This window comes from Panthera pardus, unplaced genomic scaffold (assembly GCF_024362965.1).
Source record: "Panthera pardus isolate Hobbes unplaced genomic scaffold, ASM2436296v1 HiC_scaffold_9, whole genome shotgun sequence".
Lineage (NCBI taxonomy): Eukaryota > Metazoa > Chordata > Mammalia > Carnivora > Felidae > Panthera > Panthera pardus.
Window position 1 is genome coordinate 1,412,272 of NW_026527024.1, and position 19,065 is coordinate 1,431,336.

Genomic DNA, 19,065 nt, shown 5'->3' on the forward strand with positions numbered 1-19,065 from the left:
GCTGGCCATCTTGATGCTCCTTGGCTGGCAGATAGGCCACCACTCTCTTTCCTCTCTCATTTCATTAGCAGCAGCAAGGAGATACCAGGCTGCACCTTCCATATGTTCTAGGAATTCTCCTCAGCTAAATATTCAAGTTCATCACTTACATGGTCTACTCTCCACCCAGCAGCCCACCTCAGTTTAGCCTATCTCCCTTCCGCCTGCCATTTTATAGCAAGTGCCATCATCCCTCCAATGTCCAGCAGCGTGGTCCCCACCTTTCTCTGGGACCTCACCAGAAAGTGACCTGGATGTTCATCCTACCACCGACATCCTCTTAGGCCTTGCTTTTTATCATGTACCTCAGAATTCTTCGAGCCTCCATGCATTACTCAATTTCAAAACGACTCCTACATTTTAAGTAATTACCAGAGCAGGACCCTGCTTCTTGGCCTTAAAATCTATATTAGTTCCCCCAGGAGCTGCTGTAGCAAATGACCACAAACTGTTGCTTAAAGAGCAGAAACTTACTGTCTCATTGTTATGGCTACTGTCTCACTGGCACAGGCTACAAGTGCCAAACTGAGACGTTCCCAGGGCCATACTCTCCATGAAGTCTCCGGGGAAGGATTCTTCTTTGCTGCTTCTTAGCTTCTGGTGCTGGCTGGCCTGCTTTGTTCTTTGCCTTCTAGGTGCTTCACTCCAATATCTGCCTCTTTTGCAACATGGTGTTCTCTGTGTGTATCTGTGTGTAAACTTCCCTCACTGTGAATGAAGCGATTCCAGGCATTGGAGTAGGGCTCAACCTTAACTTAAAGACAGGACATCACAGAGACCGTGCTCCAAAGAAGGTCACATTCTCAGGTGCCAGGAGTTAGGACTTCTTTAGAGGGACACAATTCAACCTACGATATGGTAAGAGATATGGTAAGAGAGAGACAGTGTGTGCAGTATGAGGGTACAGTACCCCTGATCTCTTCCTCTCCAGTCCTCGTTGCAGTTACCAGGTTAAGCCCATTGGGATAGTTTTCTTAGGTCTCTGCTTCTTAGAAATCTTCTACTGCCTAGGGTTTAGAATCCACATTCCTTGGCCTGGTATTCAACAGTCATTATAATCAGTCTCAACTCCTCTTCCAAGATTGAGATTCTTCTAGATATCATTGTTCCCGTTAATATCCGTTTTACACTTTTGTAAGGAACGAAGGTGATAATGATATAGAGGTCATTGCCTGGGACACAGTAGGCCCTCAGTAAAGGCTGGTAATGATTCCTGCACTCCAAATTGTTAGCTGTTCTCTGCCTGTGTCCAATGTTATTTCCACCTCGAAGGCTTGGATCATGCTATTTCTGCCTCTCTTTTTATCTGCAGTTTTCAAAAAAAGCAAACTCATGACTCCTGGGCAAGTATAAACACATCAAAGATTTTGCTCAACTCATGGCTTAACTAGAGAACCAGTATGATTCTATAATTGGTTCAAAGTTCCTTTGGGTGGCTCAATCAATTAAGCATCTGACTCTTGATCTCAGCTCAGGTCTTGACCTTAGGGTCTTAAGTTTGGGCTTCATGCTGGGTTTGAAACCTAGTTAAAAACAAACAAATAAGCAAAGAATAAAACAAAAAACACAAACAAACAGAAACACAAAGGTCATTTGAAATCAAGGGTTGATGTGTTCAAGAGAGTAGTAACATGTAATTTTTGAGTTGTATATTCCACCAGACAGAAAATTCGCTGAGTATCTCCAAGGCAGAGATGTGCAAAAATTCTCTCTGTCCTTAAAGTGTTGTAAAATATCACAGCGGATCATCAAGCACAGCACCACACAGAACAATAGAACACTCCAGTAATCTCTCTTGCCTATTTCTAACTTTTGGATCATTTTCATAGCGTTCTCTACTTTGTGATCATAAACAGTCTCCAACAAGTATTGTTGATCCTAGAAGATTGTTTTTACTATGCATGGCCTGATTATTTATACAGATGCAGCAAGAATCTTAATTAACTGGAAAAGCCTCCCTGAGTTTGCTTGGGAAATCTAGAGCTTAATCATATTAAGCAACTATCAATTCCAAAGGATAGATGAGTTTTGAATCAGACTTTTCAAAGCCCCTGCCATTCTTCTATCCTAGGAGTAGGAAACCAAGGTCCAAACACTTTCTCCAATAAACTTTGCATGCTGTACCCATAAATCTCAGTGAATTTCCTCTTCCTGATGTCTCCAAAATTTGCCTGTGTTTCTGGACTACCTGGGAGTGGACTTCCTTATTACCTGAGAGACTGGGATCCTGGAAGCCAGACATCATATTAGTTTTCTTATGAAGGTTTTGGAGACATTAGCTCCAAATGTAACACCAACAATTGCTCCTTAGCAGTGGTCTGATGGTCTTTGATTAAACAACAGTCACTCTCAGATATCACCCTGTATATATGGCCTTGCTGCAGAATCGATTTTTCCAATGGTATCTTTGTAAACAAGAGGACAGAGTTTTATTAAACCTATGCAAATGGTTCTATCATCATGAAAGTGAATGAAACTCAGTAGAAGCATTTGTTTCTGAATTTTGAGGGTAGGTGACGATGAGGTAATGTTTAAAGATGGTTGTTGTGGGTTTACAGATACACAGTCTACTAATTCGTTTAAGGAGAAAGAAATAAGCTTTCCACAAATAGCCATACAAGTAGAACATCAAACAGAATGCATCAATATTCCAAACAAATAACCACAATGGCACATCTTGAATCCGTTCACTCAGTCCTATGTCATTACTTCTCACTCTGCTGGATCTTGAGTCAGTCGTCTGATTTCCTGAGGTACATATGCTTCCAGCCTGAGAGTCCCAGTAGTCCTGGCTTTGCTCACTGGCACAGTCTGAGCATTGAGTCAGTGCTGCCATCTTGGAAACCTGCTCTGAAGAGTCTCTTTGAGGCAACAGTAGTTCAGAGCACGTCCTACAGTTTTTCCCCTGAAGCTCCAAGATTGTGACCCTCTGGTGAAGACACAAATTCTGAGTGGTCACTTTTGGCAGATCTTTGGAGAAGCCTTAGGAGGATGCAGAGACCTGTTTGAGAACAAGACTGAATGGTTGTGGTTCATAACTGAATATAACATCGTGGAAGACAGTAAAAGGCTCTTTGGGGGGCATGGTCCTTATTTCATGAGGGTTTGGTCAATGTTTCCTTTGAGGGATTCAGCCCCAAGTGCACTGTCACACCTAACACCTATATCTCTTTTGTGACATGGCTGCCATTAGCCTGCAAGAGGCAGCTCTTCTTGCACAATTGTGGAGCCAGAAGACAATTTCATTAAAGACATGTGAATGCAGGGGTATAGATAATCCAGATCCCTTATCCTGGTAGACAGGCTGTGGAGGTGCTGAGTCTTCCTTTTCATGCAGTGCGCTTTGGGGGTGGAGTGAGTGGGGAGAAATCAGGAAACCTTGAGTGATATCCACTTAAAAGAGATTGTTACAAAGTAGAAGTGACTAGATTTATTTGGTACCAAGAGAGACGGCTCCAGAATCCCTAACCCCCAACATGATGGTATTTGGGGAAAAGGTAAGTGGGTTTCCATGAGTTCATGAATCTGGGATCCTCTTGACGGGATTAGTGCCCTTGTAAGAAGAGATAGCAGAGAGTTGTTTCCTGCCTCATCATGTATGGACATGGTGAGACAGTGCCATTTGCAAATCAGGAAGTGAGCCTTCCCCAGGGAAACAAGTTGGCTGGCACATTGGGCTTAGGCTGCCCAGTCTCCAGAACTGTGAGAAATGAATTCCTGTTGTTCCTGCTCCCAGGCTGTGGTATTATGGTTGTGCAAACTGATTAAGACAGCATCTCTGATGAGTACGTGAGCCTTAGAGGGGTAATCTATGAGACTAGCATTGAGGGTTGAATTATTACTACTAACTAATACCTATTGATCACTATGGTGTGAGTACCACTTCATGTGTACAAATTTATCTGGTTTCACAATGATCGTCTGAAGTAAGTATTCCATTTTAAAGATTAGGGGAGTGAGTTGCAGAGAGGTTAACTCACCCAAATGTGGCAGGCTGAATGGTGGCCCCTGAAAGATGGCCACACTCTAATCCACAGAGCCTGTGAATGTTACCTTATTCCATAAGCATCTTTGCAGATGTGATTAAGTTAATGACTTTGAGATGGGGAGATTATTCTGGATTATCTGGGTGGGCCCCAGATGTAATCAGAAAGGTCCTTCTAAGGAGAGGCAAGAAGGCAATGTGATGAAAGCAGCAGAGATTGGTGTGATGTGGCCACAAGCCCAGGACAGCTGGCAGCTTCTAGAAGATGTAAGAAGCAAGGGATGGATTCTCTCCTGGAGCCTCCAGAAAGAACCAGCTCTGCAGGACCTTGATTTTATCTCCATAAGACTAATTCCATGCTCTTGTCCTCGATAACTGTAGAAGATGAAGTTTATATTGTTTTAAGCTACTAATGTTTTGGGAATTTGTTATGGAGGCAATAGGAAATGGATCCACTAAGGTTACAAAGACGATATGTAGAAGAAACAGGACAATGGGGGAACGATTCTTTTAAACTACTGTTATTATTTCTGCACTATTTTGATAAGTTGAGCTTTGAGATTATCTAGATCTGAGCATCAGAAAACACCCTGAGCCCCACAAGAAGACTCCTATAGAATTCAAAGAATGTCTCTTAATGACCCCACACCTTTTGAAAATTCATTATATCCACATTTCTGTATGTGTGTGAAATGGAAAGAATCAAAGGAAAACATAAAAAAGGAAGCTGTGGCTTTGTCCACATTTATCTCTCTGCTTCTGACTATGTGGAAGGAGCAAGATCCTGGGCGGAAAGTTCTGTTTCAGGGTTTGCAGGTGGAGACAAGCGGTGGAGAGGCCTGTGGCTCATAGCACAGGTGCAAGTGGAAGGAAGCCCTCAATGATCAGGAGCGTGGCTAAGTGAACAATACAGATATGGGGCTACACTGCTTCTATCCAGAATCTTCTAGAAGGAGATCACTCCTAACTTAGGGCTCAGGATGGGACTGATGGGGGCCACATGTTCCTTTTTGACCAATGATCACAAGGCTGTTACCATTTGAGACCCGCATCTGATTTCTTGTGGCATCCATGGATTCTGTGTCAACTAGTCTCCTGTTCCCTCTAGGGAACTTAACAGCATACCTGAGCATAATACCTGGAGAAGCAATTAGCTGACCATGAAAACATCCAAGGACAAGTTTCACTCAAGGAATATGTAGCTTGAAATGAAACTAGGAAATGGTAGAGATATTTTGAGCAGGAAATATAATTCTAGCTCTCCTCTAGACTTTTATGTATGTAGCCTCATCAAGACCAAGTTCATGGGTATGTGACCTGTGCCGTTGCACAGGGCCCTGTACTTAGAAGGGTTTACTGTTCTATTGATGTCATCTTGAAATTCTTAATTTTTTTTGTTTGTTTTTGACAAAGGGCCTGGCATATTCCTTTTGTGCCAGACTTTGCAAATTACATAGCTGGTCCTGGTCTGTGTCTTTACTGCAAGTTGGAAAACAGTTACCTGGGGCCCTCCAAGTCATTAGCACCAATAACTGGTCTAATGATATGGACCAATAATATAGTATTAATACAATAATTTCCAAATCTAGCTGCTTCCCTCCATGGGTTGCCTCCCCATTGGCCACTACTTCCTGCCACATTTAGTTCTCTTAGTACCCACCTTCAAGTGTGAGCATCAAGTAATCCCATGTCTCAATGTAGTGAACAAAAATATATAATCAAAAACATTATAATTTCACGATGATGCAACAGACAATTGGAATAACTGGTCAAGCATGAGAGGTTTGACCATCTGCCTATCATCTCAAAGTTTCCAGAGCAGGTTGGAGTGGATGCACTGGCCAAATCTGGGAAAATCTACCTGTGCCTGGGTCTGGGGTAGAGGAAAGTAGGAAGGTTGTAGGGGAAAGTTTGATCTCCTCCCTGGGTGCATCTTTTGTTGTCAGGTCATGCATATTTTAGGGCTTGAAAGAACCATATGAAGAAAACCAGAGAAGGTGTATGGTCATTGGAAGACTTTTTCCAGGCCACATCTTCCTTTCTTTGTCTTGGCTCCCAATGGTTTAGACTCTTGGCTTTGTACCTGAAGGCTGGTAAATTTTTAATGAGTAACTTGAGACCTTCATGAAAGACTATCATGAAAACCCATATGATACAATCACTGGGAAGTATCCCAGGCTCTAAATTTGGACACGTCTAGCCACCTATTTGAGTTTCTTCTTCCTAGAATCACCCCAGAGTCACCCACTCCATGCAGGGAAGATGATCCAACACCATGCCTGGCTCTGTGTGCATGATTTGTGTCATGTAATAAGGGCCTTTGGGATCCACCAGTATAACCCCAAACAACAAACATAGGTTTGGAAAATTTGGTGTGATAGCAGGCACATGGAGAAAAAGCTTACACCTTGGTGAAACTAAAGCACTCCTCCAATTATAGGGCAATATTTCTGTCTCTTTAAAGCCAGAGTTCCTTCACTATCTCCACCCAATCTGAGCTTGCTGCCTGAGAGGTTTAAAGGGTGCAAACACCTTTTCCTCACAGTGAAAGCAAAAGCAGTAGCTCAAAGAGGTTCTTTGGAGAACAATGGGGAACTCATCAGCTCCTTCAAAAGAAGGTGAGCCTGGCCCGAGAGCAATGGAACGGTGAGGGGCAGCAGGACATAGGGGTGTGCCTGTGTGTGGGTTCTGCTCCTAGAAGGGACTGGGTACTTTTCCAGCAGCCCATCAATGAGGACGCTGCCACAGGGGTCTCGGTAGAAGGTAGGGTGGGACTAAGGATATTGAGTGGCCCATGTCCACATGTCTCCTATTTATCAGGACAATCTTGCTGAACAGCATATCTTCCATCAGTTGCTGTCATGACAGAGTGAGTGCTGCCTGACATCCCATCCATTTCCCTTAGTGGGAAACTAGTGTCCTCAAGGCAGGTCTTTAGAGCTGGAAGGCAAGTTAGAGACCAGTCTGTCCCAATCCCTCTTTTTCCTGAAAGAAAATCTGAATCCCAGACAGTGTGTGTGTGGTTTTATCAAATTCCCCGGGATACCCAGGTCACAAATGGCACAGGAAGCCTAGAATTCAGTTGGCTGTGTTCTTTCCAACATGTAAGAGAGAAATGGTGTGATTGACAGTGTAACAGACGAGGTAAGGAAGGGGTGCCATGGGGAGAGAATGAGCTATTCTATAGAAAACAAATGTGCATGAATCCCTTTGGTTGCTTTCCCTAATTCCAGGGTTGCTACCAGTTCACGTTTCTGGACAGAGAGTGAACTACCTCCCCTGGCCTCCCATGATCTATTTCTGATCCAATGTAAACAGAAATGTAGAATCAAGGACCTGAGAAGGAACCAAGAAGGGACCAGAGCGTGCAAGGGTTATGCATGAGTGTAGGGTCAGACATACTTTGCATTGAATCCCTCCTCTGCCCAAAGCCCATTAATGCAGTGACCTTGGGCAACTTCCTCAGCATTTCTGAGCCACATCTATTTCCTCATTTAAAAATTAGAGTGGGGGCACCTATCTGGCTCAGTGGGAAGAGAATGATCGGAGTGTTGTTAGTTCGAGCCCCACGCTGGTTGTAGAGATTAAATAAATAAATTAATTAATACACTTCAAACATTAGAATACTAAAAATTACTAAATCACTATAATACTAAAAATTTTATCACTTTATCAGTAAATATTTACATATGTATGTCTGGGAGATACAGGTCATTAAAATATACCATGATCAGACTTCAAAAAGCAATTAGAATTTTTAAACAATTACCAGGTGTATTCCAATCCCCAGATTATCTCATAGATTTTAAAATTGAAATCAGGGGTGCCTGGGTGGCTCAGTTGTTTGAGTGTCCGACTTCAGCTCAGGTCATGATCTCACAGCTCATGAGTTCGAGCCTCATGTCGGTCTCTGTGCTGACAGCTCAGAGCCTGGAGCCTGCCTCTGCTTCTGGGTCTCCCTCTCTCTCTGCCCCTAATCCACTCGCATTCTGTCTCTGTCTCTCTCAAAAATAAATAAACATTAAAATTTTTTTTAAAAAATAAAATTGAAATCAGCTCCAAATACGGTTCATAAATTGCAATTCTTTCATATCTCTTAAGTTTAATTTGATAAATAAGTTTTCACCTTCCTGTTTCTTTTTGTAAAATGTTTCTGTTTAAGAAACGGTTGGTCCTTTGTCCAAGATAATTGGACAGTGTACATTTTGCTCGTTAAATCCTCAACATGTCATATGACATGTTCTTCTAGTTTCAGTGTTTTGTATAAATTTAAATTTAAGGAGAGGCTTGATCAGATTAAGGCTTGCCTGGTTATTGGGTGGCAATATTTCATAGGTGCAGTTGTAAACTTCCATCAGAAGGCACCTTATATTTTCTTCTGTCTCTTTCTGTAATGTAGCAGACAGTAATGATAGCCTAGAGTAATTTTGTTTCATTAACGGTCGCAAATTGTAATTCTATCATTTCTCTTCTTTTATTGGATGGCATGATCCTATAAAAGAAACTTCCCCTGAATCATAGTTTCATTTCCATAAGGTGTAGTTATTAAGACAAAAGGAATGCTTGATTCTTTTTTGCCTGTGTTCAGACTGATGACATCATTTCCTAGCATACCCCAAAGAGAACACTTCACTTCTTTTTTGATGATGGTATTGTTATGAATTCATGAACTTCAACATATTTGATGAATTTTAATCCATTGAAATTATTATTCTCATTGATACTCAAATTACCTCATCTCTGTCCAGTCAGCCTTCTTCAAGTTGGCTCTGTAGTCCTTTTGGTAACATCCAAACTTTTTTTTGGAAGTAATCTCTGCACCCAATGTGGGGCTAGAACTCATGAACGTGGGATCAAGAGATGCATGCTGTATTGACAGAGCTAGCCAGGCATCCCACGGTCTGAGTAGTTTTTGATAGAATCCTCACTTTCTAGTATGACTAGATAGTCTAGGATCCACTTGCACGTTCCTTGGCCCAGATCTGGAATCGGTACCTTCTCCTAAGAGTCCTAATGTTTTTGGTGGGAAATGGCATTTGAAGGGCACAGTATGGGCACTAAGGGTGTTCATTGCCACTGGGCTTGTCCTTGGGCTTCAAAACTACACATGTGCACAAAAAGCTAAGAATAGGACAGGATTCCTGAAAGCAATTTAAGATTTTCTTGATGTTTTTTCCCCCTATTTGGCCTTACACTGTATCCCATTAGGACAATAGCCAATGAAGCAACTGCATTTTCAAGTTTCTTGGACCAATTCTTTGTGTAGTTTGTCCATTACAGAAAATACTATGTATTTCATTTGCTTTTGATTTTTACTAGTTATCTTAAAATATAGTTTTTGTTTATAATTATGTAATCTATTTACAGATGTTCCTCACTATCTGCAAGCAGAACGTTCCTATGAAATCTTTTATGAAACAAAATGACATAAAGCAGAGCAGCAATTACCATGAATGTACATGGAAAAAGGGTGCGCATTCCCAGATCTCCCCCAAATAACCTCCCTTATGTGTTTCTGATACTTTTAGACACAACTTGTTAACAGATGCACACATTCAATTGAGAGAAAGCCCACGTGCTCATCTGGCTCACAGCTCTGGTGGCTGGATGGTGAACCCCTGTGTGAGGTTCCCGGGGAAGGTGATTGGCAGCTGGCGTGGACAACGGCCCACTCAGCCTCTCTATTAGCTCAACTGGCTGTGAAACAAATGCGGAACGCTGTATTGGTGTTCAGCTTTTTTTTGTACAAATGAAAACTCCTCTTTGAATGTATTTCAGCCAGCAACAGCAGGTACACATGTAGGTCTTTCATAAAGGAAAAGAGCTGTAATTCGAACTCTCAAAAAGAAGGAAGTACATGCTTTCAAGACAAATCTATGAAATCGAAGTATATTCAAAACAGTTTCCAGCTTCTACCTTGTCCCCCGCCTTATTCCTCCCATCCCTCTGTCAGTAACTTCTTTGGTGACGGTTCAGATGATCTGCCATTGCTTTTTCATGTGCATGAAATATATGTTGCACTTTGTACCTACAGTTCATGTTCCTCCCCACTAGAGAAATGACAGTAAAGTAAATATTATTTTCTTCACTTTGCCTTTTTTTTTTTTTTTTTTTTTTTTGCTTAATGAAATATCCTGGGGATCTCTCCTTCCCGGCATAGAGAGGTATTTCTTATTCCTTTCTACAGTTGGATAGTACATCGCTGTGTGTATGTACCTTGGTTTATTCAATCAGACCCCTACTAGTGGGCATTTGGTAGATTTTTGGTCTTTAATTATTACAAATAGTGACGCAGAGAATAACATATGCCTAATCTTTTCCTGTGTTTTTGTCAGTGTAGCTCTGGGATAAAAGGAAGGGGAACTTCTTCCTCTACCCTTCAAGGTCTTCCAGCTGCACTAAGAGTTACATTCACTTGAGGCAGATTAACAAGAGAGAAAAAAAGCAGTGCGCACAAATGCTCACTAATGAATCTAAGACCAAGAGAGATGACCAAGGCAGGCAGTTTTTATACTTTTTAGGCAAAGAGATGATGGATCTGTGAGGGATTGACAAAACAAGGAAAACTTAACTTTGGGAGCATCTGTTAGGGAGGAATTCTAAAGAGACTTTGGGCTGGGGTAGTAAATTAGTAGAAAGTAGTGGGCTGTTTATACAGTCTTCTTGGCTCTAAATCTCCCATCCCTGGTCATGAGAGTGTCTCTTTACCTCCTGGGACAGGGGAGGCACCTTTAACACGGGAGATTTGTTTCCTGCTTGCAGGGGGACAGAAGAGGGTCTTAGTAATCTTCCCACACAGGCTGTATCTTAAGTTACTTTTATATGAAATAGTCAGTATGTCAAAGTTGCACTTTTAGGGGTGACCTGCCCTTGACCACTACAGGCATAAATCCTAAAATTGGGACTCACAATCCAAGAATAAATGTATATGTAATTTGTATGATATTGCTAATTTCTCCTCTGTAGGTTTTAGACTGTTTTTCTATTCTCATTAGCCACGGAGAAGAGAACCTGTTTCCTCTAAACCTTTACCGACTGATTATAGCAGCAAATTTTTGCACTTTTGCCAAATCTGTAAGTGGAGAAATAGTATCTCAGTGTAATTTTAATTTGTTATATTTAGTTTTTTTTCTTTTCCTACATTGGGTTTATATTTCTCTACTTTGAGTGTTCATATATTTTTACATAGTTGAGGAGACTTGACATTTCTTTTTTTTCTTTGAACTGTTTATTCATACGTCTTGCTCCATTTTCCATCGAGGTGTTGGATATTTGTCTCTCTACTTTTAGGTATTCTTTGTATAAGAGGAGAATTAACCCTCTTTGATATAGTCTGACATTCGTATTTTAATTGTCTGTGATGTTCGTTGTCTCCCATTGTCTTTTAGGTCTTTATGTAGTCAGATGTATGAATCCTTTTCCTTACAATCTTTCAAATCTTAGAAAGAGTTGCCCCACCCCTAGGTTACAAAGGATTTGTCTGAGTTTCTTCTAGTATTTATGTGGATTGATTTTTAGTGTTATATTTCTAATGTATTTAGCATGTGAATGGCATGAAGATGTGGGTGCAGTTTTGTCTTTTTCTGTGTGGTTTTGTAGTTATCCCAATGCTGGTTATTCGTCCATCTTTCTCCCCATTGCTGTGAGATGCTGCCTTACGGATGATAAATGTAACACGATACAATTGAAGTGGTTACTCATGAATATAGTAGACCAATTTGGTCTATTTCTGAATTGTCTGTTTTTGTTTTCCATTTGTCTCTGTTCACACACACGTCATACTGCCTTAATTATAGGGGCTAAAATATTTTACTATCTGGTACAGCTGGTCCTCCCTCATTGTTCTTCTCTTTGTTGACTCTACAGGCTAATTTGTTTCTTCATTCATCCAAATGAACTTAATAGTCAACTATTTTAGCTGCAGAGAAAAAAATGGTGACAAATTTTTTAAAATTTATATTTCTATATAAACACGTTGAAGAAGTATCTATTAAAACAGTATTGAATTTGGGGAAATGTCTGTCCTGTATGAAGGTATTTTTCTTCTTAAATCTACTAACGCGGATGTGTTGTTACAATCCATTTTCTCATATTGAACCACCCTAGTGTTTCTGAAATAAATCACATTTAATTGTGGGGTATTACACTTAAGTGTCTGACAATTTATTTGGGATTTTTGTATTAGTATTCGCAAAGGAGACATGTCTGTAGCTTTATTTATTGGTGAAATCTTTGTTAACCTTTGGGATCAATATCACACTTGTGTCATAGAAAGAATTGGAAAGGTTTCCTTCTGTTTTAAGTCATCAGGAACAGTTTAAGAAAGGTTAAGTGAGATCCCCATGAAACCATCTGGATCTGGTACTCTTTTGTAGGGGAACTCTTTAACTACTTTGTTGTTTTTCCATGGTAATTGAATTGTCTCATCTTTCTGTCTTTATGGGACGTACATGGATAGTAGACTACTGCAGGATTTCAGAGAGGAACACATAGGTCATAAGAGCGAGGTGATGCTTTCCACTTACCTTCTTTGACTCTTTTTGTTCTCCTTCCTTTCCTTTACACCACAGAGACTCCTGGCAGTGACATTGGTGGACCCTCAGGACAACACTCTGAGGATTATTTTGGTGGGGAAAACTGGAAGTGGGAAGAGCGCAACGGCCAACACCATCCTGGGGAGTAGAGTCTTTGAGTCTAGAGTTGCTCCCCATGCTGTCTTCTCCAGGTGTCAAAAAGCATCCAAGGAATGGAAGGGGAGGAAACTTGTTGTTGTTGACACCCCAGGGCTCTTTGACAACAAGGAGATGCTGGATACCACATGCGGAGAATTCAGCCAGTGTGTCCTCTACTCCTGTCCTGGGCCCCACGCCATCGTCTTGGTCCTCCAGCTGGGCCGCTACGCGGATGAAGAGCAGAAGACCGTGGCATTGATCAAGGCTGCCTTTGGGAAGCCAGCCTTGAAGCACATGATCGTGTTGTTCACTCGCAAAGATAACTTGGAGGAGAAGAGCCTGAGTGATTTCTTGGCAGATTCAGATGTGAAGCTAAGAAACATCATCAGCGAGTGTGGGAACCGCTACTGTGCCTTCAACAACAGAGCCTCAGAGGCCGAGAAGGAAGCTCAAGTGCAGGAGCTGGTGGAGCTGATAGAGGAGATGGTGAAGAGCAATGGAGGGGCTTACTTTACCGATGCCATTTACGAGGACACAGAGAAGAGGCTGAAGCAACGGGAAGAAGACCTGAAGAAGATCTACACCGATCAATTAAATAATGAAATTAAACTAGTAGAAAAGGAATATGCTGATAAATCACAGGAAGAACGGGAGGAAAAAATAAAATGGCTAAAGAGGAAGTATGCTGAAGAAACAAAAAATATCAGGGAAGAAGCTGAGAAGGGCATATTTGAACATGTTTTAAATGTGATTATGTGGGTGCTTCCAAAAATATGGTATATGTTTTGGTAGTAAAGTCCATTTCATTTTTTCTTCTGAATTTATGATGATTTGCGATAGAGGTAGATTGTAGTTTCCATAGACAGCTGTGACAGTAGCTTCTACTTATTCTTCCTATAACCTGACCCTGTTACTCCTGCCACTGACTTGCGGGGCCTGTGTCGTCTACCTTGGAACTGAGCAGATGTGGGACTGTTTCAATTAATAGCAGATGGTTGAAGCAACACCTTGTGACTCTAAGGTTACATATGGGCAATGCTTCCTTGCCCTGTTGGGGTTCTTGCCCTTGGAACTTGACTATCATGTTGTGAGGAAGCCCAGGCTGTCTCTTGAGAGGCCCCCATGCAGAGGGCCTGAAGTCACTGGCCCACTTCCCAGCTCACCTTTCATTTGTGACTCAGATCAACTTGCCCGCCATGCAAATGAGGCAACACAGAAGCGGGCCTTCCGGCTGCCCCGCCATCTCAGGCGAAGTTGCAGAAAGCAAAGATGATCCATTCCCACTGAGTCCTGCCCAAATGGCAGCTTTATGAGAACAAATATATGATGGTTTTTATTTTTAACCACTGAGCTTCAGAATGGTTTGTTATGCAGCGAGAACTAACTAGAATGAAGCCTCTTCCCAGCTCTCACTCCCCACCGCCTCCCTTTCCCACCTGTCCCTCTTCACACAAAGTTGGCATAATCAGGCAATGGCATATAGAGTTCAAAGACTCAGGAAAATTCAAATCAGAAATCCTCACATGTTAAGTGTCTGAACCACTGGTCACATGCGTCGTTGCACCGCATTGCCACAAGTACTATGTTAGGGAGGTATCAGGTTTCTCTGGAAAGATTGTTCTGTGGTTCATGGAGATCTGAAGGTCACAAGATTCTCTTACTGTGTTTCTCTCTTTTCTGTTTTAGGGACCATCCTAACTTAAAATGTCTCCACTTGTATCTGAAAAATCCCATCTGGGCCACATAGTCTTCATTTGCCTCTGCAGAATCACACTTCACCCAGCTCTTTGCCCCCTGAGGCTGATCTAGTTGCACTACATCGGTGGGATCTCTTGCTCTCTGACTTCTGCCTGGCTGGCCAATGGGAAGTCCAAGTCAGAGGCCCTGTGGAAGTAGAAAAGCAAGGCTGGGATGTCCATTCCCCCACCTCTCTCTCTGCAGGGCCATCTCTGACTAACTGCAACCCTACACCAAAGGTCACAGCTCCTCTCTTGGTGGCCTTTCTACCCAACTCTTCTTCTGCATTCCAGTCTTTCTTCACCCCTTCAGGTGGGACTCAATTTTCTTATCGATACTATCAATGTCCCTGTGTTTTCCAAATTCCCTGTGTGCACAGTGTGTAAGAGGCCCCTTCTCTAAACTTTCTCCAAGTACCTAATGAGAGCAAACTATCTTTTTCCCGTGAGAACCTGATTGATAAATCTTATGGTATCCAGTTCTCTTTCAGAGCATTTTTATTGTTGTTGATGGTTTTACATTCCCTCTAGTGCTCGTTTCCTGACACCAGAAAATCTCTCCTTACCCTTCCATGCTGTGACATTTGCAGTAAGTAGATGAAAGGTTCTGTCTTGCTAAAATAACAGAGAAATTTCAAAGTTAGATGGGTGACTCTCAGTCACTCACAAGGATTGCAGCCATCCCAAATCCAAATTATTAGAATTTTTATTTGTCCTTTGTTTTGTCTGTGAACATGACTGAGAGTATTTACCATATCAGTGACTTTTCGGGAGACAGATTAGAGATTAAGTCTGGAAAATTTAAGATTCTAAATACACGCTCATTCTAAGATTCATCACAAGTATTCAGAATGCAGTAAAAACACGGAAGAAAAATCCTCTCATGAGAAAACATGTGTCAAATGACAAAGTGAGACGAAAGTACTCTTTGCCATCATGCAGTTCTTATGTTCAAAAGTACTTCCTTGTAAGTGACTCATCTGTGTGATAGTATGTCTAAAGAGCAAAGTATTCCTGCCCTGTCCTTTTTCATTTCAGAGTCGTTTAAAAGATATTTTCCCCCAGAGATATGTAGAAGCATTTTAATACAATTAACCTGTGTTCAGGCCATTGGCATGTGCAGCTTACATGGGCCGATTTCTTTTCTCCCAACCTTAGATTCTTTTTTGGAAGGTAAGACATAACCAGAGAAAAAACGAGTAAATCAAATAAATCATTATCTCTTCACTTGAAAATCGAAATATTGCTCACTCACTTCTCTTAACATATTTTATATTCCAGTTTTCTCTGAATGTGGTTCTATTTCAGTGCTGAAGACTGTGGAATTTGCAGCGTTTAATGTGTGCATGATCCCTGTTGTTGAAATATGTGATAGTCATGACTCATGATGGGGAATTTACATTAGGATTTATAGAGGAAGACCTGAGGAAACATTTAAGGTATGAAGTCTTCTGTGAAGGATGTGTAGGATGTGTCCATGTGGGTGATGGGTACAATGGTCATGTTTCTATTCAGAAACAGGAAAGTTCAGGGTGACAGGTAAGATTTTCAGGGGAAGGATCGATTCAGGGGCAACAGCGTTCAGTTAAGTTTGTGACAAGTTCAATATCAGATGTCAAAGTTAGGGTCCAATGTAAATGACCTGCATTAACTTGAAATCTGGGTCAGAAGGCTATATGAAAGGCTCGGGGTAACATAAATATCTCCCTTAATATCAGTTGAATCTTTACTAATTGCCAATAGCCCGCAGTCCAAAACTATATGCTAGAAGATCCATATAGGATGTCCAAAGGAAGAAGCAAGAACCAGTTTTGTGAGGTTTAGTCCTTCAACTAATTTGATAGATATTTGAAGGGGTCAAGAGGAAAGGACCTTTTCTGTTAGGTTTTAGCATTTAAGTAATCTCTACACCCAACATGGGGCTCCAACTCATGACCATGAGATCAAGGGTCGCATGGTCTTCCAAATGATCCAGCCAGGCATCCCAAGAGGAAAGGACTTTTTAAATGAGAACATTTAATTTATAGGGACAATGACAAATTAATATTGGTCATTCTTGGAGTCCATCTGTGGCAGAATCGTCTCCCCAGGGCAGAAGGTGGCCCAGGTGTAACCGTATGACTATACAAGGGAGGCCCCACAAGGAGTCGTCTTTGCGTGCCATGTCCAGAGAGATGGAGGTTCTCTCTCTCCTGAAACCTAGTGAGGCAGCCTCTGGAGTTTGATACTGCCAGAGGGGTGTGGACGGTGTACATTAAGAGACTTGTTGTGTGTCCTTCGGAGTTTGGCTCTGCTGCCTGGTGGTCATGGGATACATGAAGGCTGTTGCTTTGCTCTGTTGAGGGAGCAGAGTACACACGGTGGTGGAGGTCTTGGATGCAGTCAGAACTTTCACTAACAGGGGGGCAAAAGTATGTGTTCTTCATATATGAAATGGGGCCACATGGGAGGGAGGCACCCAAAGCCAGTTTGAAGGGGACTTGCCCAGGGGCCCAGCAGGGATCCCAGCAGCTTGTATGTGCATCAGAGTTCTGGAAGTCCGGCACTAGGAACAGACGTTGAAGCAAGCGATGGGAGAGGAGAGAGTGGCCTTCTGTTGGGCTTATGATTTCAGATTCCCAGAGGAGAATCTGAAGGCTATTAACAGTGTTCCATGGGGAAAAGAGCCTCTAAGAATGCTGCCTCTGTCCTCCCACCAGGGCCTACACTTGACTCATCTTCAGTGTTTCTGCCTCTTCTCCTCTAGTCCATGAAGAATCAGAGCCAAGGCAAGGACAGGAGGAGAATGGCAGCGTGGGGAGAGCTCTAAGCAGCCCTGTCTACACTGCAGGTTCTTCTCTGGGAGCAGGCACATGCCAGGGATGCCAGGGACAGTAGAAGATTTACCCTTCAGTAATATTTTTTAAAAAGTTTTTTAAATTTTATTTATTTTGTAAGTTTAGAAAATTTATTGTCAATAAATTGTCAAGTTAGCTAACATACAGTGTATACAGTGTCCTCTTGGTTTTGGGGGCAGATTCCTATGATTCATCACTTACATACAGCATCCAGTGCTCATCCCAACAAGTGCCCTCCTCAATGCCCATCACCCATTTTCCCCCCTCCCCCACCCCCCATCAACCCTCAGTTCGTTCTCTGTATTTAAGAGTCTCTTATGGTTTGCCTCCCTCTCTGGTTGAAATTATTTCTTCCCTTCCCTTCCCCCATGGTCTTTTGTTAAGTTTCCTAAGCTCCACATATGAGTGAAAACATATGACATCTGTCTTTCTCTGACTGACTTATTTCACTTAGCATAATACCCTCCAGTTCCATCCATGTTGTTGCAAAAGGCAGGATTTCATTCTTTCTCATTGCCAAGTAGTATTCCATTGTATATATAAACCACATCTTTATCCATTCTTCCGTTGATGGACATTTGGGCTCTTTCCATAATTTGGCTATTGTTGAAAGTGCTACTATAAATATTGGGGTACATGTTCCCCTGTGAATCAGCCCTTCTGTATCCTTGGATAAATTCTTAGTAGTGCTATTGCTGGGTTGTAGGGATGTTCCATTTTAATTTTTTGAGGAACCTCCATAATGTTTTCCAGAGCGGCTGCACCAGTTTGCATTCCCACCAACAGTCAAGAGAGTTACCGTTTCTCCTCATCCTCGCCAACATCTTTTGTTTCCTGAGTTGTTAATTTTAGCCACTCTGACCGGTGTAAGGTAGCATGTCCATGTGGTTTTGATTTGTATTTCACTGATGATGAGTGACGTTGAACATCTTTTCATGTGTCTGTTGGCCATTTGGATGTCTTTTTTGGAAAAGTGTCTATTCATGTTGTCTGCCCATTTCTTCACTGGGTTATTTGTTTTTTGGGTGTTGAGGTTGGTAAGTTTTTTATAGATTTTGGATACTAACCCTTTATTTGATATGTCACTTTTAAATATCTTCTCCCATTGCATTGGTTGCCTTTTTGTTTTGTTGATTGTTTCCTTTGCAGTGCAGAAGGTTTTTATCTTGATGAGGTCCCAAGAGTTCATTTTTTCTTTTATTTCCCTTGCCTTTGGAGACGGGTCGAGCAAGAAATTGCTGGGGCTCAGGTCAAAGAGGTTATGGCCTGTTTTCTCCTCTAGGGTTTTAATGGTTTTCTCTCTAAGATGTAGGTCTTTCATCAATTTGAGTTTAATTTTGTGTATGGTGTAAGAAAGTAGTCTGTTGCTTCATTATTGGTATATAGGAAGGCAACTGATTTCTGTATATTGGTTTTGTATCCTGTGACTGTGCTGAATTCATGTATCAGTTCTAGCAGCTTTTTGGTGGAGTCTTTCAGGTTTTCCATGTAGAGTATCATGTCATCTGCGGAAAGTGAAAGTTTGACTTCTTCGCCAATTTGGATGCCTTTTATTTCATTTTGTTCTCTGCTTGCTGAGGCCAGGACTTCCAACATGATGTTAAACAACAGCCATGAGAGTGGACATCCCTGCCATGTTCCTGATGTTGGGGGAAAGCTCTTACTTTGTTTCCACGAGGATGGTATTAGCTGTGGGCTTTTAATATATGGCTCTTATGAAGTTAAGGTGGGTTCCTTCTATCCCGACTTTCTTGAGGGCTTTTATTAAGAAAGGATGCTATATTTTGTCAAATGCT

The 19,065-nt window shown here is 41.8% G+C and overlaps 1 protein-coding gene across 1 annotated transcript; it reads left to right on the forward strand.

Annotated features, from left to right (window-relative positions):
- The first annotated feature begins 2,558 nt into the window (after positions 1 to 2,558).
- Positions 2,559 to 14,039, forward strand: GIMAP7 (GTPase, IMAP family member 7). The gene is made up of 3 exons (XM_053898625.1): positions 2,559 to 2,563; positions 6,570 to 6,642; positions 12,595 to 14,039. Exons 1-3 carry the CDS (start codon positions 2,559 to 2,561, stop codon positions 13,486 to 13,488), a joined length of 972 nt encoding a protein of 323 aa, XP_053754600.1. The 3' UTR covers positions 13,489 to 14,039.
- The last annotated feature ends 5,026 nt before the right edge of the window (positions 14,040 to 19,065 follow it).

Bases quoted from the DNA above. Each gene is read 5' to 3' on its own strand.
- GIMAP7 (XM_053898625.1), top strand. The intron at 6,643-12,594 runs GTGAGCCTGGCC...TTTACACCACAG, and splicing joins ATCAGCTCCTTCAAAAGAAG to AGACTCCTGGCAGTGACATT.